The sequence below is a fragment of the Erpetoichthys calabaricus genome, chromosome 6, assembly GCF_900747795.2.
Source record: "Erpetoichthys calabaricus chromosome 6, fErpCal1.3, whole genome shotgun sequence".
Taxonomy (NCBI): Eukaryota; Metazoa; Chordata; class Cladistia; order Polypteriformes; family Polypteridae; genus Erpetoichthys; species Erpetoichthys calabaricus.
In genome coordinates, this window is record NC_041399.2 from 215,490,628 (window position 1) to 215,516,452 (window position 25,825).

The 25,825-nt window shown below is 38.6% G+C and overlaps 1 protein-coding gene across 2 annotated transcripts in view; it reads right to left on the reverse strand.

The window, feature by feature from the left end:
* Positions 1-468: 468 nt before the first annotated feature.
* tmem14ca (transmembrane protein 14Ca) overlaps positions 469-25,825 on the reverse strand; it is a 1,114,298-nt gene continuing 1,088,941 nt past the window's right edge. Inside the window, exons 1-5 of one of the 2 annotated variants that reach the window (XM_028790858.2) lie at positions 10,735-10,807; positions 7,379-7,463; positions 4,196-4,297; positions 1,045-1,132; positions 469-687 (exon numbers count right to left, since the gene is read on the reverse strand). In XM_028790858.2, the coding sequence (XP_028646691.1) occupies positions 630-687; positions 1,045-1,132; positions 4,196-4,297; positions 7,379-7,454 (324 nt within the window). In that variant the 5' untranslated portion in view covers positions 7,455-7,463; positions 10,735-10,807 and the 3' untranslated portion in view covers positions 469-629. Of the gene's footprint in view, positions 688-1,044; positions 1,133-4,195; positions 4,298-7,378; positions 7,464-10,734; positions 10,808-25,825 lie in introns of those variants that run through there. The other variant, XM_051929018.1, reaches the window with a different exon arrangement.

The window sequence follows — 25,825 nt, forward strand, 5'->3', positions numbered from 1 at the left end:
CTATGGTCATGAGCTATGGGTAGTGACCGAAAGAACGAGATCGCGAATACAAGCGGCTGAAATGAGTTTCCTCCGCAGGGTGTCTGGGCTTTCCCTTAAAGATAGGGTGAGAAGCTCAGTCATCCGGGAGGGGCTCAGAGTAGAGCCGCTGCTCCTCCGCATCGAGAGGAGTCAGATGAGGTGGCTCGGGCATCTGATCAGGATGCCTCCTGGACGCCTCCCTGGTGAGGTGTTCCGGGCACGTCCAACCGGGAGGAGGCCCCGGGGAAGACCCAGGACACGCTGGAGGGACTATGTCTCTCGACTGGCCTGGGAACGCCTTGGGATTCTCCCGGAAGAGCTAATAGAAGTGGCCGGGGAGAGGGAAGTCTGGGCATCTCTGCTCAAGCTGCTGCCCCCGCGACCCGACCTCGGATAAGCGGGAGACAATGGATGGATGGATGGATAAGAAGAATATCAGAAACGAACTAGTGATTCTGCATGTTTATTATAAATGATTACAAATCCATGATTACATGCAGTTCAAATAGTTATTTTTCATATCACCTCACTTCCTTTAAGGATATTGTGCCTGGATTGTCAAGTCTTTCCTTATAGTCCTTTTCAGTACATAAAAAAGAAAAATAAGTTTATGGGACATGCGACTTCTGAAGCATCTTAAATCCAATTCTTCCCAGCATCAGCAAGCTGCATGAGACAAAAAAATGTGATTTTTATATTTGTATTTATAAGGCATTGCAACAATATTCTCTCTCAATAACAAACTACAATGCAGTACTTTCTGCCTGATATTTAAACCACTATTTCTTCCAAATTTCTTGCATATCAACTCTAATAAAACTTACATCTCTGATTTTTTTATTAATTGGCCAAAAAACAGGTCGATTAAATATTCAGTACAAAACATCAATAAAATAAAATTCAACTCAGCACAATATGGAAAGTAAGAAGGACAACAAATTGCAGCTACTTTAAAATGCTATAGGTGAGATCTTAATTTTTTTTTTCTTTAAATAAATAATTAAAACTAAATGGAAGCATCACCTTGCACCTGCAATGATTCCAGCAGGCATAATTTTTCCAGAGTTGTAAAATCTCATTCCCATAACTCCTGCCAGAGTTCCTGAGGCAGCTAGAATATATACACAAAAAAATAATATTTATATATATATATATATATATATATATATATATATATATATGCAAGCTTGATAATGGTGAGGTATTAATATAAGAATTGTTACAATAATGAAATAACCTGCATTTGATCATATCAAATATAGAAAATCTGGCATCCTTATAATTTGAATTACAGCGCTAGACTGTCACATACACAGATATGGGGAGTCTCTTACTTGTGTAGCAGCACAGTCTGTTATAAAGCTGTTTTTACACAGACAGAGGGATTGAAGTAATCAAAAAAGTTAGGACACATGCAGAAATTGCTTTCATTAATTTTCAAGGCTTCACTAAGTTCCATTGCTGCAGAAATGTGCAATGTTGTCAACGCATTATTTTACCAAGTTCTTTCATTTTATGTTAAACATGAAACACGTTAACTTGTATTTCTCCATCAAGCATGAATAAAATGTTTTTACAGTACTATATTTCCAATAGGGCGGCACGGTGGCGCAATGGTAGCGCTGCTGCCTCGCACTTAGGAGACCTGGGGACCTGGGTTCGCTTCCCGGGTCCTCCCTGCGTGGAGTTTGCATGTTCTCCCCGTGTCTGCGTGGGTTTCCTCCCACAGTCCAAAGACATGCAGGTTAGGTGGACTGGCGATTCTAAATTGGCCCTAGTGTGTGCTTGGTGTGTGGGTGTGTTTGTGTGTGTCCTGCGGTGGGTTGGCACCCTGCCTGGGATTGATTCCTGCCTTGTGCCCTGTGTTGGCTGGGATTGGCTCCAGCAGACCCCCGTGACCCTGTGTTCGGATTCAGCGGGTTGGAAAATGGATGGATGGATATATTTCCAATATTCCTTGTTATAACAGCACCTTTGAAGTCGCAATATTAAAAAGCCTTTTAAATATCAGCACACACAATGCCTAAAACAAAAGTGTAATGAAAAATAAGTACTAAGATCGCCTGGATTGCATTTTTTCTGTAACTGTAAAAGGAGGAAAAAGAGAAGACAAATGAAATTTAGATCACTATGCTAATAATTGATCGTTGTCTCATGGCAGCACAACTCCATGCTCAGAAGGATCAACTTGGGTCCCACATGCCGCCTCCACCACCATAACCTATCGTCTATGGGGGAGGAGCAAAAGCTTTAGATTTCATCAAAATTTTCGATCTCCGGTTTTTGACATATCTCAATGTTTTAAGGTCCTCTGATATTGCAAACATCGATATCTCGATGATGGGTGTGTGTGTATGTCTGTGTGTCACAGTTTGAGGATGGTCTTGAGCTAAAACGGCTGGACAAAAAAATACAAAATTCAGAACTTAAGCCTGTTATAAGATGATGATGTGCTGATTAGTTTTTGAGCCAAATTGTTCAAGAGAAAGAGGCTCTCTAGAGGAACCCTCAAATTTGTGATAATATCTCGAATTATAGCAAATACCGTAATTCTGCAATTAATTATGAATTGTTCTTGTCAATTGCTATCGTGCTGATCAGAATGATCAGCATCAGAGTGGTAAATAGTTACCGAAATTTTATAGAATAGTTTGGGTAACTTGGTTCCTAGGACACAATGCCTATTGACGCTCATGTCCAAATTTGTTTTCTTTTTCTTAACAGGTTTAAGTAATCACAAGAAAGAGTCAAAGCATGTCAATTTTGCAGACATACTGTAAACAAAAAATTTAAAAACAATAAAAAAAGACATTGCAGGTGCATGTGTAACAGTGACCAACACCAGACCAGCAGAGCTTCAATTGCAATGAACTGCACACTTTGTGACCAACATACAGCCAAATGGCTAGTCCAAAATGGAACTGTTGGCAAATGACTATTTATTAACGAGTGTTTGAATCTTAGTTTTTGGCTAATTTGATAGAACTATTGCAGATTTGTTTTTTCTATATTGAAAACTGAAATGTAAAGTTTTACACAAATTTGAGCATTACCTTTGCAACCCCCCTGAAGTCACATTGCGACACTCTAAGGTGTCCTGAGACCTAGATTCGAAAGCTGTGGTTTAGAGTCATTTGTCCGTTTTTTATGATATGTACTCCTTAGTCCAAAGACATGCAGGTTAGGTGGATTGGTGGCACTAAACTGGCCTTTGTGTTTTGTGTATGTGAGTATGTTCACCCTGCAATGGATTGGCTTCCTAATTGGGAATTGTTCCTACATTACCCCCTATGCTCACTGGGATGGGCTCCAGGCCGGCCATGACATCCAGCAACCTTGAGGGAATCCCGCAAAGTCTCAAGATGTCTCACAGGGCAGCTCAATCAACTGATTCAAATGCTTTATGAAAATCGACAAAGGCTGCAAAGAAACTCTGCTGATATTCACGTTTGCGACTGATAAGTACCCTCAGTACCAACATGCAGTTGATGGTAGACATCTTAGGCATAAAACAAGACTGCTCCAGTCGCTGGCAGGCAAGCAAGTGATCATGGATCTTATTGAGAATGACCCTCAAGGAACTTACCAGGCACCGAGAACAGTGTTATGCCTCTGTAGTTGCCGTAATCCAGGTGGTCACCCTTCCCTTTGCAGACAGGGACGACAAGTCCCATTCTCCAGTTAGTTATGATGACGCCCATCTCCCAAATGGAAGCAAAGATTACTTGCAATGCCAGAACAGCCTTACCACCAGCCTGGAGAAGTTGTCCCAGTGTGCATACGAAAGGGTCCTGTGACAGAATGGAGTTCGGTTCTTGCCCTGTGTCAACCATCGCTGCTTTGCTATGCTACTTGATTTGAATACACAACTCTGTCGCTTTTAAAGGCATATAGATGACATTACTTTACTTTTCCTGGTTTGTTTGTAATTAAACTACTACTAATAAAACACTGATAAGGCAGCACATAAAAGTGAGTTAGATAATACTGCTGTTGATACAAAGTGCTGCATGACTGTTATGGAGGGTGCTTTTTTTTTGTTAGCAAAGTATGGCATGTACACACACACACACACACACACACACATCCACCTGAACATATTAAGAATTTATCTGCTTTCAAAGATCCTCAGCATTTTTTGGTTTTGTGCAAAAGAATAATGCTGTGCACTCACCTAAAGAGACCCACACATTCTTGGGATCATTGGACATCTGATAGGCTCCAAATCCTGCTAAGCTTCCAAAGAACAAGCCAGCAGCTAGAGAAGGTACACTACCTGTAAAATAATTTTGGAAGCCATTAAAAAGAGAACAGAAATCAAAACAAATGTTAAAAAACAAACAAACAAACACACACACAAACCCTCCAGTACAGAAAAAATAAGAAGTTGGTGACATTAATTAAAGGAAGACACCAAAGTGTCATCAATATTCTGTATTTTTTGTTTTTTTGGTATTTATTACACTATTGTAATCCCCAAGGGGAAACTGTCTTTTTACATGACCTTTGGAGGTCAAAGTGCAGGGTCAATCATTGTACAGCACTCCTGGAACAATTTTCAGGTTAAGGGTTGGAATGGAGTAGGATCCCTGCTGGCAGTAATGGGATTTGAACCGGCAACCTTCCAGATACCAGTGCAGATCCTTAGCTTCAGAGGACACCCATCATGAAAACCAAGAAAATAACTGATTTTCAAAAGGGATGAAAACAGTTTTCTGCCTTCCACATAGTCAACTTACAGATCAATTAATTGCTAACTAAAAAGATTACAATATGCAAGCTTTCAAGGCAACTCAGGCCCCTTCTTCAGGCAAGATGTAATCATTACAGAGCTGGTAATCACTAAGAGCTGGTAGCAGACTGATCAGCGTCCCAATTCCCTGAAATACAGTATGAGGGACGTTCAAAAAGATTCTGCACTTTTTTTTCTAACTCTATTAAGAATTTCAAAAACAAATGACATCACTTTTCTACATATTCACCTTCCTTTGCAATACAATTTTCCCAGCTTCGTACCAACTTTATAATGCCATCAGAAAAAAATGTTTTTGGTTGAGCAAGCGGATAACTACTGATGCACCGCTGCTTTCACATCATCATCACATGAAAATCTGATTGTGGCAGTAGCTAGATATCTGGAGTGCTCTGCATCTGTCACACTAGTACGGCCATTTTCGAACATTTCTATCTACTCATAGATGACTGTACGAGAGAGAGAACTTTATCCCCATACTGAGCACACATGCAGAGATGAATTTGTGCTCCCGGCACACCTTCTGCCCACAAAAAGTGTACGACAGAACACTGTTCCTCTTTGGTGCCTTTTTAAAGTTTCGCAGCCATCTTCACCACAGGGTGACAACTCTTATACTAAACTGCAAAGGCAAACGACTTGCCAGACAGAACTTGTCACATGACTCTCTCAGATACGACCAATCACTACTCCTCCCTCCCACCTTCACCTTTTCCAATAAAAATATAAAAGTGTGGAAACTTTTTGAACGTCCCTCGTAGGTTCAAAAAGTATTTGGACGCTTTCACTTTCTGAATACTTTATTGTGATGTAGATCTGAATTTAAATAGATAAAATTACCATTTTTACCAATCAATCTACACTCAGCAAACCAGCATGAGAAAGTGAAAAAAAGCTTTCAAAAAGGTTTGCAAATTGATTAAAATCAAAAACTAAAGTATTCAGGCCCTTTGCGGTGTTCAAGTGCATCCCGTTTGCTTCAGTTCTCCTTGAGATGTGCTGAAAACTTGACTGGAGTCCACCTGTGGCAAACTGACTTGACTGGACATCGTTTAGAAAGGCACATGTGTACCTGTGTGTATAGAAGCTCCCACAATTTACATTGCATGTCAGGGTTAGGGTCCCTTTGAAAAACCAAGCCAAGAGGTCCAAAGAACTCTTTGTTGACCTCAGCAATTAAAATGTGGAGAGGGATAGATCAGGGCAAGAGGACTGCACCATTTGTAAAGCATTGAATGTTCCCAGGAGCACAGTGCCCTCAATAATTGTGGCTTAATAATTAATTGTTGAGTGTCTAGACAGAAAACACCACTGAGTTAAAGACATGATAGACCACTAGGACTCAGAGACCATGAGGAAAAAGATTCTCTGGTCTGATGAAATAAAAATTTAACTTAATGGGCAGAACTCCAAGCATAATGTCTGGCAAAGACCAGGCACTGCTCATTACTTGTTTAACACCATGAATATGGTGAAGCATTAGCAGTATCATACTTTAATGTTCTTCTTAGAGGCAGGAACAGGGAATCAGGTCATAACTGAGAGAAGGATGAATGCAGCTAAATACGGAGAAGAAATTGAAGAAAACCTGCACCAGAGCACATGCCACCTCAGACTAGGGCAGCGGTTCAATGACCCAAAGTATACAGACAAGTCAGCACTGAAGTGGCTTCAAGACAAGTGTCTGATTGTTCTTGATTGGTCCCACCAAAACCCAGATTTAAACCCCACAGAAGATTTGTGAAGAGACCTGAAGATGGCAGTTTACCGACACTTCTAATGGAGTTTGAGAGAATCTGCCAGGAAGAATGGGATAAACTGCCCAAATACCGGTGTGCAAAGCTTGTTGAGACTTACCCAAGAAGACTCAAAGTTGGAATTGCTTCCAAAGGGGCTTCCACAAAGTACTGAATTAAGGGTCTGAATACATTTTTAGTTTTTTGATTTTTAATAAATTGGCACATGTTTCTGAAGACATGTTTTCACTTTGTCATAACGGGTTATTGAGTGTAGATTGGTAGGCTTTTTCGAATTAAATCAACAAAACAATGAAGTGTACACAAAGTTAAGGGTTCTAAAAACTTTCTGAATCCACTATACATCCAGTGCACTGCAGAGGATTTCTAAGTCAGCTGAGAGAGACAATCCATGCAGTATTCCCGGAGTCTGTCACTAAAGGCTTTCAGAAAAGATTAATTTCTAAAGACCAGCTTGTACTTGTAGGATATTACATTATAAAATTTCTTTAAACAAATGGAAATTGCAACTTAAACAGAATTTTGCAATTGCAATTACAACAGTTGTTAGTGGTTATCCAGGGCCATCAGGGTCTGGAACAAAAGGAGGCAACTGTTTCACTACTGCAGCTGCAAGATAACCAGTCTTATCATTGAGGAGGTTGGATGTTCGGTTAACAGTTTTGTGGGAGCGTGAATAAGCTGCCGTCCCACTCCTATTACAGGCACATGGACATGAACAACAGGATAAGCTCTTGCACCCTATTAATCTAAAATACGTTTAAGTGGGGTCCAATAAATGTGCTGTAAAATTTGAAAAAAATGCAAAGAGTAAATAAATCGTAATCGTTTCTTAACCATACAATACCTGCTTTCACATAACCCATTATTCCTCCTGATGCAACCAAGGCTGCATACCCAAAACCAAACCATTCCATGGGCATCTTGATGATCTATTAAAAAAAAGCAGAAAAGAAAATGTTAACTGACTTAGTTTCATCATTAAGTTAATAGCCAAACAAACACATGAAATCAAGCAGTCAATACCTAGGCATCTATTAATCCTCAACTATGGCATACATGGTTTCCTTACCTTAAATATAAGGCATGCACAATTCAAGGACATCGCAGAAGAAGACGTGCTTCATGCCCAGCTTGTTAAGCTCAGCTAATGGTTTGTAAATATAATTAATACAGTTAACCTATCATTAAATTTTGTAACAAACATCTTAAATGCAACTGACACGACACTCCACTGCTTTTCGTCTTTTATATGTCAACTACATTTTTTTCTGTGGTCTTCGGTTCTGCTATTAAGAGGAGCAGCAAGAATGCCAACATCAAAAGGTAAGGAATAATCATCAGCAGCAAATATTATAACTGCAAAAAACTTTGTTGGCTAAAGCAGATGGCATCTCCAGATTGATTTATGTGACCCTTTCCTTGGATGTTGATAGCTCCTTCTGCAAATGTTTTATGAAAAAACAGAATTTGTTAAGGATTCAGTAATTACACATTCCATGGATACTGGCAGCTTGAATTTTCTTCTCAGAATTATATTTTTAAAATGAACTGGTTCAGACCATTTATTCCTAAAGTTGAATCTATCTAGAATTTTGTTCCAAATTTAATCTTGTCCAAAATGGGTGGTTTATCCTTCTTATTGATGTGTAACTATAATGTTAAAGATAGCCTGTGGACTAAAAAAGTATTCATAAACAGATGCTTTTAGCTTTGTCTATAATTTACAAACATAACCTCTCATAGGTATTTTAAATGGAAAAAGTCTGGATTAGTGTAAACTGCCCTAATTTGGGGTGCTCACATGAAATGTAATGAATTACTTCATGAGGTGTAAGTACAAAATAATCCAGAATAGGTGAGTCAAATACTTCAAATATTAAAATTATGTACTTCAATGTAAATATTTAAAGTGCAAATATTCTCAATTGTAATAGAAAAGAATCAAAATAAGACCATATTTATAATCACTGACCTTAAAACAATTTGAAAAAATATCCCACATGCTTATGTTTGAAATTTCCCATTTTTCACCTTCTGGTAGTGGGTCTTAGGGGGTGAAGGACCACCAGTACAGATTCACATATTGTATTTGTGATTAGCAACCTTGAAGTAGCATAAAGTGACACTTCACAGGCCTATATTGTGAATCCCCATTTTTTTGTGAAAAGGAGTAGCTTTGACTGTTCTTATCCCAATAGGGGGTGAACTCCTGGACTTGGTTTACGTGGCACACACACAACTTAAAAGTCTTACTGAGCATTTTTGCTGACAGTTATTGGTTTACTCTTTATCATATATGGAGGTACTTCCATCCATCCATCCATTTTCCAACCCGCTGAATCCGAACACAGGGTCACGGGGGTCTGCTGGAGCCAATCCCAGCTAACACAGGGCACAAGGCAGGGAACCAATCCTGGGCAGGGTGCCAACCCACCGCAGATGGAGGTACTTTCTTGCATAAAATATAGTCCAAAAATTGCCTGAAAATGAGCCCTAGAGAGCCAAAAATAGGGGGAAACTCAAAAAAGCTCAATGGTTTTCAGAACTAACATTCAAGACGAGTTGAAAGTAGATCATATTCTGTCCTGCTGCTAAGCCAGGACTCTATGGACTAAAAAAATGAAGTGATTACAAAGTGTTCATAAGTATTTCTTATAAACACAACAAATGTGATATTTTATTTCTAAATAAATCTACAATTTCTTTAGTGAAAGGTTCAATCATAATATTTTGTTAGTAACAAAATTACTCAATTCAAAAAGTAGTTAAGTTACACATCATTTTTATCTGCTTATGGTTTTTTTTTTGATCAACAAGAACAATTATTTCTAAAACACATTTTCATACAAAGGATGTAGTTCCAATTGTTTTACAAGATGTCAATGAAACAGATACGAAAAAAGAAAAACAAATCAAGTTAGGTCAGAATAGGAATGAATGAATGAATAATAGAAACAATAAAAATCAATACGAGCTTACATAACAAATACAAAATTAGTACAAAAGTCTTCATATATAATTATATTTTGGTATAATTACCAAAAAGAGCTCTCTTATCTATCTATCTAATCAGGCTTTTTAAACGCAACATTACATTTACATTTGCCTATCTTGTAATTATATATATATATATATATATATATACACATAGATAGATAGATAGATAGATAGATAGATAGATAGATAGATAGATAGATAGATAGATAGATAGATAGATAGATAGATAGATAGATAGATAGGAAAATATATGACAGATAGACACATATGAAAGGCACTATATAACAGATAGATACATAGTGACAATTCCTTATACTCTGTCTCACTGGGAGAATTGTGTTGCAGAATAACTAAATATGCGGGCCTATGATCCTAAAATAAAATGCAAATAAAAAATGCCTTTTTTTAATGTTCAGAATATATCATGTGATAAGCTTTTGATTAAGACCAAGGTCAAGGTTCCAGTCCCATTTGTGACAGACATTCACATTTTATATACACAGACAGAATAGATATGGCGTGGAAGGTGGTGCGGCTCATATCACTTAAATATCTAATCACAAACAAAGTTAGAGAAATTGTTTTTAAATTACTCCGTAGCTATTGTCCTTCCAAACACTACATGACCAAATTTAAAGGAGATAATGGCCCACATTTCTTCTTTTTGCAATAGCTGCATGAAACTGCCTTACATTTATTTTAGACCTGTTCATGTTGGAAAAATTTCTCAAAGTTTGTCAAAAAAAAAAAAAAGGGTTACTGAAGATTTCTCGTTATTTTTTAAGGATATCCTATTAGATTTTTAGAAGTTTAAAAGCTGTAACGACACAGATTACTATCCAATTACTTTTCTACCGATACTGGCAAAAGTTCATATTCATATGTCTAACGTTATCAGTCAGAAACTTTTGTTTCTTACATTACAAAATGAAACAAATGTATATATTAAAATAATTTCCTGCAAATAACTGTAAAGATATAAAGGCTATTCCTTTAGTAAAGTTTGTAACGCTTGCCTGTAATATCCATCTATTTGTGGTTTATTTTCTATTATTGTACTGCAATTGTACCTATTGTATCATAATATACATAAAAATATATAATTATAACAGCAGTCCAAAGTTTCACATTGTAAGAACAGTCAAACTATAACGCTGACATTCTCTGTCGAATTAAATAATCACTTTGATCGAGTCTGCTTACCTGACCTGCGTCTGTCGATGTTAGCGCGAAGTGAGCGCCGCAGCTCAGGGCAGTGAACGAAGCGCGTGACGGTCGTCAAGGACGACCAGGTGGTTACACGGAATTTGTAGAAATGGCTTCTAAAATAATAACTGAAACGTGATTAGTTTGTTAAACGGGGAAAAACAACAAATTTTTACGTCATTTTAAAGAGAGAAATATAGGATGTAAATACCGTAAAAAAATGTATCAAGAAAGAGATTAGTACGCGGCATGTTAGAGCAACTCCGGGAATGTTATGGTTTTCCACGCTAAGGTCGCTTAGGAGCTTTAAAACTCGATAAGTAACGCAGCGGTGGCGACGGCTGCTTTTGAAACGTTAGACTGCCCTTTCTGTTATGTACATTAGGGGAAGAATGTACATTATCAAAGTTATTTTTTATAAGAGTACAAACTGATCATTTTCATTATTACATTGTACCTTCCCAAGACTAACAATTACTAAAGCATCCGACGGGGTTTTTCAGTTCCTTTCTTTTCCTTCCCAGATGCTGCAGGAACTTATTATTAATTATGCGCCCGACTTTGGAGGGAGGGGGTCCCAGGGCTTGAACCATTGTTGTGGGGACCACCATGGAAATAAAAAGAATAACACGTAATGTCAAAACTTAGTGGTTACCTAAACTTGAATAGGCAACACATACGAACAGCAAGCAGTATGGGTGTATGTAACAGGTGTGTGTCTGGGGTAGCAGCAGAAACTGCGTCTGAGATTACGAGAGGGGCCAAATATGCAGCGCCAAAGCTTAGAATTCTGCTTGAGAGTCATCAGAGTACAGAACATCATATGAAACGTCAAACGTAATGACAGTATGGTCCTTCAGCGGTCTATTCTGAGAAAGAAAGAGCCAGAGAAGGACTTATGTTCGCAATATTAGATAGATAGATAGATAGATAGATAGATAGATAGATAGATAGATAGATAGATAGATAGATAGATATGAAAGGCACTATATAATAGATAGATGAAAGGCAGTATACAGTAGATAAGAAAATCACTAATAGATATGAAAGGCACTATATAATAGATAGATAGATGAAAGGCAGTATATAGTAGATAAGAAAATCACTAATAGATATGAAAGGCACTATATAATAGATAGATAGATAGATAGATAGATAGATAGATAGATAGATAGATAGATAGATAGATAGATAGATATGAAAGGCACTATATAATAGATAGATGAAAGGCAGTATATAGTAGATAAGAAAATCACTAATAGATATGAAAGGCACTATATAATAGATAGATAGATAGATAGATAGATAGATAGATAGATAGATAGATAGATAGATAGATAGATAGATAGATATGAAAGGCACTATATAATAGATAGATGAAAGGCAGTATATAGTAGATAAGAAAATCACTAATAGATATGAAAGGCACTATATAATAGATAGATAGATGAAAGGCAGTATATAGTAGATAAGAAAATCACTAATAGATATGAAAGGCACTATATAATAGATAGATAGATAGATAGATAGATAGATAGATAGATAGATAGATAGATAGATATGAAAGGCACTATATAATAGATAGATAGATAGATAGATAGATAGATAGATAGATAGATAGATAGATAGATAGATATGAAAGGCACTATATAATAGATAGATGAAAGGCAGTATATAGTAGATAAGAAAATCACTAATAGATATGAAAGGCACTATATAATAGATAGATAGATGAAAGGCAGTATATAGTAGATAAGAAAATCACTAATAGATATGAAAGGCACTATATAATAGATAGATAGATAGATAGATAGATAGATAGATAGATAGATAGATAGATATGAAAGGCACTATATAATAGATAGATGAAAGGCAGTATATAGTAGATAAGAAAATCACTAATAGATATGAAAGGCACTATATAATAGATAGATAGATGAAAGGCAGTATATAGTAGATAAGAAAATCACTAATAGATATGAAAGGCACTATATGATAGATAGATAGATAGATAGATAGATAGATAGATAGATAGATAGATAGATAGATAGATAGATAGATAGATAGATAGATAGATATGAAAGGCACTATATAATAGATAGATGAAAGGCAGTATATAGTAGATAAGAAAATCACTAATAGATATGAAAGGCACTATATAATAGATAGATAGATAGATAGATAGATAGATAGATAGATAGATAGATAGATAGATAGATATGAAAGGCACTATATAATAGATAGATGAAAGGCAGTATATAGTAGATAAGAAAATCACTAATAGATATGAAAGGCACTATATAATAGATAGATAGATGAAAGGCAGTATATAGTAGATAAGAAAATCACTAATAGATATGAAAGGCACTATATAATAGATAGATAGATAGATAGATAGATAGATAGATAGATAGATAGATAGATAGATAGATAGATAGACATGAAAGGCACTATATAATAGATAGATGAAAGGCAGTATATAGTAGATAAGAAAATCACTAATAGATATGAAAGGCACTATATAATAGATAGATAGATGAAAGGCAGTATATAGTAGATAAGAAAATCACTAATAGATATGAAAGGCACTATATAATAGATAGATAGATAGATAGATAGATAGATAGATAGATAGATAGATAGATAGATAGATAGATAGATAGATAGATATGAAAGGCACTATATAATAGATAGATAGATAGATAGATAGATAGATAGATAGATAGATAGATAGATATGAAAGGCACTATATAATAGATAGATGAAAGGCAGTATATAGTAGATAAGAAAATCACTAATAGATATGAAAGGCACTATATAATAGATAGATAGATGAAAGGCAGTATATAGTAGATAAGAAAATCACTAATAGATATGAAAGGCACTATATAATAGATAGATAGATAGATAGATAGATAGATAGATAGATAGATAGATAGATAGATAGATAGATAGATAGATATGAAAGGCACTATATAATAGATAGATGAAAGGCAGTATATAGTAGATAAGAAAATCACTAATAGATATGAAAGGCACTATATAATAGATAGATAGATGAAAGGCAGTATATAGTAGATAAGAAAATCACTAATAGATATGAAAGGCACTATATGATAGATAGATAGATAGATAGATAGATAGATAGATAGATAGATAGATAGATAGATAGATAGATAGATAGATAGATAGATAGATATGAAAGGCACTATATAATAGATAGATGAAAGGCAGTATATAGTAGATAAGAAAATCACTAATAGATATGAAAGGCACTATATAATAGATAGATAGATAGATAGATAGATAGATAGATAGATATGAAAGGCACTATATAATAGATAGATGAAAGGCAGTATATAGTAGATAAGAAAATCACTAATAGATATGAAAGGCACTATATAATAGATAGATAGATTAAAGGCAGTATATAGTAGATAAGAAAATCACTAATAGATATGAAAGGCACTATATAATAGATAGATAGATAGATAGATAGATAGATAGATAGATAGATAGATAGATAGATAGATAGATAGATAGACATGAAAGGCACTATATAATAGATAGATGAAAGGCAGTATATAGTAGATAAGAAAATCACTAATAGATATGAAAGGCACTATATAATAATTTGTCTCCAAGAGAAAATTTGGCTTTTTAGAGAAGCTTCTAGGGAAAAGAGTCTGCTCTGCCCTTTCTCCTATAGTTCCCCTGTGGTATGAGACCAGTCCTTGTAGGAGTGGACCACCACCACCACCACATCCACTCCCCGAGCAGGTGCAGTGGCTCTTTGGTGTGGCAAGTCAATGATCAATTCTTTGGTTTTTCTGATGTTAAGTTGCAGACAGTTCTCAACGTTCTCCACCTGACTTCTCTCCTCAGTCTCATCCCCTTTGTCACCCCCATAAGTGCAGAAGCATCTGTGATGTCTGCAATTGTCATGACCTGCTGTTTTATTTATTAGATATTTATGTATTTAGCTGTTAAGATAAAACAAAGAAAAATATGAAAACAAAAGTAAAAATAGATATGTACATATAGATTTAAAAAATAAAATAAAAATATAAATACTACATCAGCAGGTTTAGTTTTCACACTCTGGGCTCATTTGTCCACCTACCACTACACCTCACCAGTTGTACAGCTGACCGATTGTACAATTCAAGGTCCAGTTTGTGGCTTGTGAACTGTGACATTCTGCTCCAGCATACCAAGTGTAGAGAGGATTTTATTTTCAGAAGGCCTTCTCATTACTGAGTGGTTGTCAACAAAATGCAAAAACCTGACAAACAAGCTGAAATGTTTTTCAGTTGTGCCCCATATATTCGTGATGGTCCATGAGATGTTTCAAGTAAAGCTTTTGTTGATCTCTCCATTTCAGCATCAGACTTTTAAATGATTATATAAAATAAGTCCAAAGAAAGTCAGCAACTCGTCGCTACTGACATCGGACCAAATGAGCCCCCCTGGAACTTTGTACTCCTGACTGACTTGAAGGTGGAGCTGCTGATACAGAGGGGACAGTGGTTAGCGTGCTTCTTCTTGAAGTCCCCGGTGATCTTTGTTATTTTATCAGCATTCAGGGTCAGGTCCTTATTCTTTCACCACTCCATGAGTTGTTTGACTTCCTCTATAAGCCACCTCATCATCACCACCGCCACCAATGACGACCATCACTGTTGTATCGTCCATAAACTGTACGTGCTGTACCTGGTTATCAGGGTGAAGAGGAGTGGTCTCAATACACAGTCCTGGGATCACCAGTATTCAGAAGGATGGTATTTGATGTATTGTCTCTAACTCAAGACTGATTGGGCTTGGTCTGTCAGTGAGTCTAATATTCCAGGCCCAGTAGAGAAGGATGGCCCATATGTGCAGAGGGATAACTGTATTGAATGCAGAACTGAATACGAAGAACTACATCAGCACGTATGTATCTCGACCCTCCAGACGTGCCAGGCTATGGAGTCATCAACGGAGCAATTAGGACTTTAAGCAAACTGGAGGGGATCCAGAATGGGGAAAGACTCTGGATGTTACAGGGGCCTTGACCAATCTCTCTCTATGCACTTCACCATTTCTTGGGTGCTAGTCATCAAGGCACAGAACAGTTGACTTCTTTGGGACTGGCCTGGTAGAAAGAAACCCTGGTTTAGAGGGGTGTTCAAGATGTCAGTGACGGTGTATGCTAGTTTCTTTGCACACGATTAATGGTTACAAAATAAAGTAAAAACTACAGAACAGTTATTTATAACAGTAGAGAACCCTAATGTCCAGCTTAATTACAAATTTACAGTCGGTAGGCAAAGGTGGACAGGAAAATACAAACTCTTAGTGGGATGTTGGAGAAAATAAACTTGAAGTGTTCCAAGGGCAAAAGTATTATGTGAACATCTGGTCACCAGCCAGTTCACAGGTGACATAACAATGGAAGATTTCTAACATTCTTAAAATACAGGTATCTTATCTCTCAAAAACCTTTGGTTTAAAAAGAAATCTGAAAACAAATGTGAGGTATTATCGAATAAAGACTGCCCTCTAGAGGAAGTTCATAGTATCCCAATCAAAGCCGTAGTTGAGCACTCTGCTGGAGAAGCTTCCAACTGCACAGCCACAACGTAGGACTACACCAGCAGTTTCAGGGCAGAAGTGGCGTCACCACACGTCTATACTACACAGTAACCTTAAGTGACCCCTAATCTTAACCATTTATACTACATGCTGACCACACTATCCCACAACCTGAACTTCCACCGTGATACTACTGGTACAGACCAACAGTGGTAACATATGACGTATGGTGCTGCAGCCCTACAGTCGGGTATTATTGGCCTGGCTGTTCAAATTGTAGCGAGTGCCACATGCATTATTAGCATTGTGTCAGACTTGGCACTCTTTAATGTAAGTGATATACATCATGGCTTTGTGTGAATAGAGCTGTTATCCATCCATCCATCCATTATCCAACCCGCTATATCCTAACTACAGGGTCACAGGGGTATGCTGGAGCCAATCCCAGCCAACACAGGGCGCAAGGCAGGAAACAAACCCCGGGCAGGGCGCCAGCCCATCGCGGGGCACACACACACCAAGCACACACTAGGGACAATTTAGAATCACCAATGCACCTAACCTGCATGTCTTTGGACTGTGGGAGGAAACCCACGCAGACACGGGGAGAACATGCAAACTCCACTGAGGGAGGACCCAGGAAGCGAACCCGGGTCGGATAGAGCTGTTATTGAAACAAAAAACGTTAATTCACATCTTCAAGGAGAAGACGTAATGGCTGTCTGACTTCAGTCTTGATGATTTCTGTTCTTTTCAACCTTGTCCTAACCCTTTTAGCCCCAATAACTTCAGCTGCACGTATGGTCATCTGCTGAAGTTTTGTTTTTCAGATTTTGGTTTGTCAGACCATTAAAACCAGGAAATGAGGCTGAAAGTGATAACAGACTGATATAAAAGGGCAGCATAAAGTCCTCCTCCATTTTAGGTATGTGCCAAGCTTACACAGAAGTGGTGTACCTATTTTGTTTCAGATTTTGTGATTTTTTTTTATTTCATATTCCCATTAAGATTATTATTATCTAGGGGATTTCCCAAGTATTTATATTCAGTCACTAATTTTACCCCATCGACCCAGACAATGGTGGGTGAACATACAGATTCTGGTCTCTTAAAGTCAAATATCATTTCTTTGGACATTTTCACATTCAGAGTATGATGTCTCTTAGTGCAGCAGTTTATTAAACAGCTCACTTCATTTGAATATTGGCTTTCATCCTCACCAGATCCAGTTTCATATCAGCATTCACCTTCACATTATCTCTGCGTGTGTCCGTCTGGTTGCTACATCTCAGTTATATACCATTTGGTATGAAATGTGTAAAAGCAGTGCTAATGCTTGTGATGCGTCATCTGTTGGAATGACAAATGCAATGCATTTAAATACTACAGTACAGGTGCTGGTCATAAAATTAGAATATCATGACAAAGTTGATTTATTTCAGTAATTCCATTCAGAAAGTGAAACTTGTATATTAGATTCATTCATTACACACAGACTGATGTATTTCAAATGTTTATTTCTTTTAATGTTGATGATTATAACTGACAACTAATGAAAGTCCCAAATTCAGTATCTCGGAAAATTAGAATATCAATTAAGACCAATGCAAAAAAAAAAAGGATTTTTAGAAATGTTGGCCAACTGAAAGGTATGAACATGAAAAGTATGAGCATGTACAGCACTCAATATTTAGTTGAGGCTCCTTTGGCCTGGATTACTGCAGCAATGCGGCGTGGCATGGAGTCGATCAGTCTGTGGCACTGCTCAGGTGTTAGGAGAGCCCATGTTGCTCTGATAGTGGCCTTCAGCTCTTCTGAATTGTTGGGTCTGGTGTATTGCATCTTCCTCTTCACAATACCCCATAGATTTTCTGTGGGGTTAAGGTCAGGTGAGTTTGCTAGCCAATCAAGAACAGGGATACCATGGTCCTTAAACCAGGTACTGGTAACTTTGGCACTGTGTGCAGGTGCCAGGTCCTGTTGGAAAATGAAATCTGCATCTCCATAAAGTTCGTCAGCAGCAGGAAGCATGAAGTGCTCTAAAACTTCCTGGTAGACGGCTGTGTTGACCTTGGACCTCAGAAAACACAATGGACCAACACCAGCAGATGACATGGAACCCCAAACCATCACTGACTGTGGAAACTTTACACTGGACCTCAAGCAACGTGGATTCTGTGCCTCTCCTCTCTTCCTCCAGACTCTGGGACCTTGATTTCCAAAGGAAATGCAAAATTTACTTTCATCAGAGAACATAACTTTGGACCACTCAGCAGCAGTCAAAGGCGAGACGCTTCTGACGCTGTCTGTTGTTCAAGAGTGGCTTGACACAAGGAATGCGACAGCTGAAACCCATGTCTTGCATACGTCTGTGTGTGGTGGTTCTTGAAGCACTGACTCCAGCTGCAGTCCACTCTTTGTGAATCTCCCCCACATTTTTGTTTCACAATCCTCTCCAGGGTGCGGTTATCCCTATTGCTTGTCCACTTTTTTCTATCACATCTTGTCCTTCCCTTCGCCTCTCTATTAATGTGCTTGGACACAGAGCTCTGTGAACAGCCAGCCTCTTTAGCAATGACCTTTTGTGTCTCGCCCTCCTTGTGCAAGGTGTCAATGGTCGTCTTTTGGACAACTGTCAAGTCAGCAGTCCTCCCCATGATTGTGTAACCTACAGAACTCGACTGAGAGACCATTTAAAGGCTTTTGAGTTAATTAGCTGATTAGAGTGTGGCACCAGGTGTCTTCAATATTGAACCTTTTCACAATATTCTAATTTTCCGAGATACTGAATTTGGGACTTTCATTAGTTGTCAGTTATAATCATCAACATTAAAAGAAATAAACATTTGAAATACATCAGTCTGTGTGGAATGAATGAATCTAATATACAAGTTTCACTTTTTGAAGGGAATTACTGTACTGAAATAAATCTATTAATCTATTATTAATAATAAATTACAACTGAACACCAGCAAAACCAAGGAGCTGGTGGTGGATTTTAGGAGGACCAGGCCCCTCATGGACCTCATGATCATCAAAGGTAACTGTGTGCAGATGGTGCAGACCTATAAATATCTGGGAGTGCAGCTGGATGATAAATTAGACTGGACTGCCAATACTGATGCTCTGTGTAAGAGAGGACAGAGCTGGTTATACTTCCTTAGAAGGCTGGCGTCCTTCAACATCTGCAGTAAGATGCTGCAGATGTTCTATCAGACAGTTGTGGCGAGCGCCCTCTTCTACGCAGTGGTGTGCTGGGGAGGCAGCATTAAGAAGAAAGACGCCTCACGCCTGGACAAACTGGTGAGGAAGGCAGGGCTCTATTGTTGGCATGGAGCTGGACAGTCTGACATCTGTGGCAGAGCGAAGGGTGCTCAGCAGGCTCCTATCAATTATGGAGAATCCACTGCATCCACTAAATAGTGTCATCTCCAGACAGAAGAGCAGCTTCAGCAACAGACTGCTGTCACCGTCCTGCTCCACTGACAGACTGAGGAGATCATTCCTCCCCCAAACTATGCGACTCTTCAATTCCACTTGGGGGGATGGGTAAACGTTAACATTTAACATTATACAAAGTTATTGTCTGTTTTTCACCTGCATTATTATTATTATTATCAATCTTTAATATTATTTATTGTATCAGTATACTGCTGCTGGATAATGTGAATTTCCCATTGGGATTAATAAAGTATCTATCTATCTATCTATCTAAATCAACTTTGTCATGATATTCTAATTTTATGACCAGCACCTGTATATGCATTACAAAATACATTTCAATAGATAGCATACTGCAAATGTTAATGCTGAATACACTGAGGTTTGTGTTGATTATTTAGATTTTAACCCGTCTTAGATGGGTAGAAGAGCTAGTCCTTGATAATGGAACAGAGATTACTGATTTGGATAAGCGGGTTTAGAAGATGCATGAATAGATAGAATTCAACATCAATTCTATTCATTCACCTTAGGTCACTTGATGGATAAATTCTGTCTAGGGTCACTTGTGTCCAATACAGTGTGCAAAGTAATGATGGGGAGTCCCCCCATTTTGAAAAAGCATCTTGTACTTTGTCTATGAAGGACTTAGAACAGGGGTGTCGAACTCCAGGCCTGGTGGGTCACAATGGCTGCAGGTTTTCTTTCAAACCCTTTTCCTAATCAGTGACCAGTTTTAACTGCTAATTAACTCCTTTTTCTTTCATTTTAATAGTCCTATTTTAAGGACTCAGTCCTCTGAATTGATTTGTTTCTTCATTAAATGACAGCCAAACAGAAATGAGACATGAAACGAGCCAATAGATGACCAGCTAAACTGGGATTTCACACTTCAACCAATTTCTTAATGAGAAGCCCATTCTCGCTGTTAATTAAACTCGTTCTTTAATTCCATGTTTTGTTGCTGCTTTCTTTCTGCCACTGCAGACATTTCCTAAACTGTTGATTTTTTCATTATTTTCAGATATTGTGTGATGGGCACAGGTGAGCTGGGGGGTATTTTCCATACGTCGCTTAAATCATCCGAGATCAGATGCCTCATCTTGGATGAGTTAATGTCAGTGAAACTCATCCGGGATAAGTCGGTTTTTGAAACGCAGCCGGGTAGTAGATTAGTCTAGCTGGATCTAATCATCCGAGATGAATGTGCGTGCCCGCGCTGAGAAAAGCCCATATATATCGAGTCTAGAAAACATGATCAGCAAGGCTTTGATAGGCTGTAACAAAATGACGAAAGAACGGGCGTTTTTTTTTTTTTTTTTCCCCCCACACAAGCGGAGCAGGACCTTTTATTCAAAAGACATGAAGAATTTCAAGATTTAATATGCACAAGGGGTAACACTACAAAAGCATTCCAAACCAGAAAAGACGGCTGGCAAAAGGTGGCCGACAAATTAACTGCTAAGTAGTGTGCATTGTACTTACTGAATGCAGCATTTCATTTCCTATGTGTCAGATTAATTATTATTTAATGTCATAATTTCAGATCAAACGTGAGCACAAGGAGAACATGGGAACAGGTTAAAGTGAACTACAAGTATATACTTCAAACTGGTAAATATTGGTATACAACTATTTAAAGAACTGACGACATAATCATATATAATATAAAAAACATTAATTTTAAAGCTAATGAGAAGACAGACAAGCAAAAAACAGGCGGAGGTCCACGCAGTCCAGACCTAACCCCTGCAGAAGAGTTGGCTGTCCAGCAAAATGCCCATTGCCCTGATTCTGAGGGCATTCCAGGGGGAAGCTCCTCCCCAGAACCAGTGGCAGGATGCAGTGGTCACTTCATTTCAGGTAAAGGATGGTCATTGCATATATTTGTCCTCAATGTGTGCCATAGGTATGTTTTATATAGCCCTTTTTTTTTTTTTTTTGTTGGGTCAGTTGCAGGGAATGTCATATCCCTAGAACTTGTGTCTGACCAACGAGATATTGACGAAGGTCAAATATTTGATGAAGACACTGTGTCTGATTATTCATCAGGAGGAGAGGTACATTTTCCAAATAATGTTTGATCAAACTCCACTGTGATCAGTCCCATGTGCCCCAATCATATTTGGAAATATTGGGTAATGAGAATGTTAGGCTGATTGTGAGATTCTTCATGGAACTCTGGGTGTTTTTCCCAGTGTATTACGTACCTGCAATGGCATGAAACACCTCGTTTATTGTCTGCACATGCGGGTGTCCAGGAAACACTTTGAAAACCCGAAGGAAATATTTCAGAGCCAAACAGACTTTACTAATTGCCTGGCAAACTGTACCTTTAGATAGATTTTCCGCATCACCTACAGTACATAAAAAAAGTGCAGCTTGCAAAAAACCTCAAAGCAATGCCTACTGTCTGTGTGGGTGTGAGAGCCTGACTTCTCCTAGCTTGACTTTGAATATAAGGTGCTAATAAATCTTTGAGGTACAATATTCCCCCTCGGCTAAAGCGGTATCTTTCGAAAAGAATTTCCTCTGGGAGCAATAAAGGATCTTGCCAATCGCGCAAAACCCACTCTATATGAAATTCTCTTATTATAATTTGCGCACCGATATCAATTGGTTGCTCATTCATGAACGGTGAAGCCACGACTTAATGAATTCCATGCACAGACACTGATTAAGTGTGTGAGCTAAGCCTTGTTTACGTAGAACAAACCTGCTCCGAGCAGCTCTGAGGATTTGGATGTTCTGCTATGACAACACATCCAGCATGAATTTCGAAAAAACCGACAGATCCAGGATCAGACCAAATCATCAACAATTATATCCGGCTAAACGACTAATCCACGTACGAAAAATACCCTGCTGCTAATTAAAGAAAAAGAGACAACAAAGGGATCCGAGTCAAGTTAATTAAAATTAAGGCAAAAGAAGTTAATTAGCAGCAAAAACTGGTCACTAATGAAGACGGTCAGAATGAAAACCTGCAGCCACAGCGGCCCTCCAGGACTGGATTTTGACAGCCTTGACTTAGAAGAAAGGCCTGAATCTATAACATAATAAGTAGGATACAATTCATACTGTTCAATTTCTTAATCAGCATGCAAGGCTGGAAGGTATTAAACACTGCAGGAAAATCTAGAAATAGACCTCAAACTCATGAACCAGACTTATCAAGAGATATGTACACTCAAAATAAAAGATAACCAGCTGGGCATCTTCCACACTTCTGTCTGCACAGTAAGTTAATTGGTATTTATCCTAAACTGATTAGCCTTCATAACTAAGATGTGTTTCACTAAATGTTCAAAGAATTTCATTGCAACAGAAGCGAGTTCCAATTATGAAAAGCTTTCCAAGCTACAAAATTTTCATCCACATTTTACACGGCTTTACAAATTAAGGTTTTTTTTGAACCTCAAAAACTTGTTTTATCAGTAACTAGTCCTACAGCCGTGGCCAAACGTTTTGAGAATGACAAGTGTTGGTTTTCACCAAGTTTGTTGCTTCAGTGTTTTTAGATCTTTTTGTCAGATGTTTCTATGGTGTACTGAAGCAGAATTACAAGCATTTCAGATGTTTCAAAGGCTTTTATTGACAATGAAATGAAGTTCATGCACAGAGTCAAGAGTTGCAATGTTGGCCATTCTTTTTTTTTTTTTCCCAAGACCTCTGCAATTCACCCTGGCAGGCTGTCAATAACTTCTGGGCCCAATCCTAACTGATGGCAGCCCCTTCTTGCATCATCAATGCTTGGACTTTGTCAGAATTGGTGGGATTTGTTTGTCCACCCAAATCTTGAGGATTGACCACAAGTTCTCAATGTGGAGTTTCCTGGTCATGGACCCCAAATTTTGACGTTTTGCTCCGAGTCACTAGGTTGTCACTTTTGCCTCCATCATGTTGGTCACCAAACTGTTCTTGGATGGTTGGGAGAAGTTGCTCTCTGAGGATGTTTGGCCCCATTCCTTTATCCATAGCTCAGGATCGGGGGAACCACAAGAGCTTGGTCATGAATGGCATCAGGCAGGTGTGAGTGAGGCATAGACTTCTGGAAGATGGCCTGGTGGGTGTCAAGAAGGGCAGCAAAGAAAAACATCAGGGATAGACATTCTGGGATTGGACTGCGGGGGAGGGGTCATTTTCTCTGATGAATCCTCTTTCAGAATGTTTGGGGCATCCAGAGAAAAAAGGAAAGGTGAGCAGTGCTACCATCAGTCCTGTGTCAGGCCAGCAGTAAAGCATCCTGAGCCCATTCATGTCAGCCAAGGGAGTGCAGGGCCCAAGAACGTAAGAACACAGCCATGAACCCAGGTCCCCAGGTCTCCCAACTGCGAGGCAGCAGCAGGGTCTCACCTTCTCTCTCTCTCTCATTTTTCCTAGGGCACGAAGCGGAAGCGGAAGCAAAGCAGAAGCGGACAATGGCCGACAGTGAGGTGAATCGCATTGCAACTGTAGTCGAGGAACTCCAGGCACTCGATGAACAGATTCAGAATCTTCTGTCCAGACGAAGATACCTCAGAGATCTGAAGGCTCGGCTGTTGGATAAACCGTCCTCGCCATCTGTTATCGGCGTAACATCAACCCCGCGTTGTGCCGCGCAAGTCACCTTCACCCCCGCGCCTCGTAGGAGCGACACCGATGATGACCTCGGTGTATTTCAGCTATGCAGGCGGGGGTTCAAGGCCAGAACACCTCCATCGGCACAGGCAAGCATCGTAACCCAGAACCGGTTTGACCCTCTAAGCGTCCCTAGTTCGCCTTCAGCTCCTGGTGATGTAATTGTGGTAGGTGATTCTATTGTTAGGAACCTCAATATCACTTGCCCTAATAGAAAATCTTTTGTTTCTTGTTTTCCCGGTGCTCGTGTCCGAGATGTGACGAGACGTGCGCCGGCGATCTACAAGAACAGGGCAGTTGGAGCCATTGTTATACATGCTGGCGTAAACGACATAAGGCACCGACAGTCGGAGATCCTCAAGGCAGACTTCACTGCATTAATTAAAGACACAAAGGAGAGGACCCCATCGGCAAAGATATTCATCTCGGGTCCACTCCCTCTCGTCAGACGATCAAACGAGTATTACAGTCGTCTGCTTGGTTTAAACAACTGGCTGCAGGGCTTCTGCAAGAATCAAGACATCGGGTTCATTAACAACTGGGATCTCTTTTGGGAAAGACCGCGTTTCTTCAAGCGAGATGGCCTGCATCCGAACAGCTTCGGCGCCCGGGTCCTCTCCGAAAACATAGCGAAGGTAATTCGTTTATCTTGACTATCTATCTCTGCTTTTAACCCCTTCCGAAATGCCACTCCTGTGTTTGGTCATGATAATTGTTTAAAAAAATCTTCCATAAAAGTGCGCAACATAAATACTGTAATAACCAATCTTAATGCACATAGAAAATCTAGGCAATACGGCATAAACGCCAATAATTTAATTAAAGTTACTACTTTAGATGAACAATGTATTAAAACTGTAAAAACAGATCATAGATTAAATAAAAAATACACGCAGAGCGGCGCTAATAAAAATAACTTAATTCCTGTTCCCTATATCAATAACGCACATAGTATTCATCTCTGCTCCTCCGAAACATTGAATATGGCTCTATTAAATGTTAGAGCTTTAACTAACAAGACGTTTTTTATCAACGACATTATTAGTGAAAAAAAAATAGATTTTATTGCACTAAGTGAAACGTGGCTTAGCTCAGATGGCGCAGCTGTTTTTAATCGAATCTGCGCCTCCGGATTACAGTTTTACTCGTGCTGATCGCCAAGGAAAGAGAGGTGGAGGGCTAGCGAACATTTACTCTAGCAGGTTAAAATGTAAAAATATCAGTTTTGGTAAGTTCAAGTCTTTTGAGTATCTCGCCCTTGTTATTCAGGGAGATTCTCACGTTCTAGTATTATCCGTGTATAGACCTCCTAAATTCAACGCGTCTTTCTTTGAGGAATTCTCTGACTTGATGTCAATCTTAATTACGAACTATGACGCACTCTTAATAGTCGGCGACTTTAATTTTCATGTAGATAATCAATGTGACCAAAAAGTAAAAGAATTTATGAACC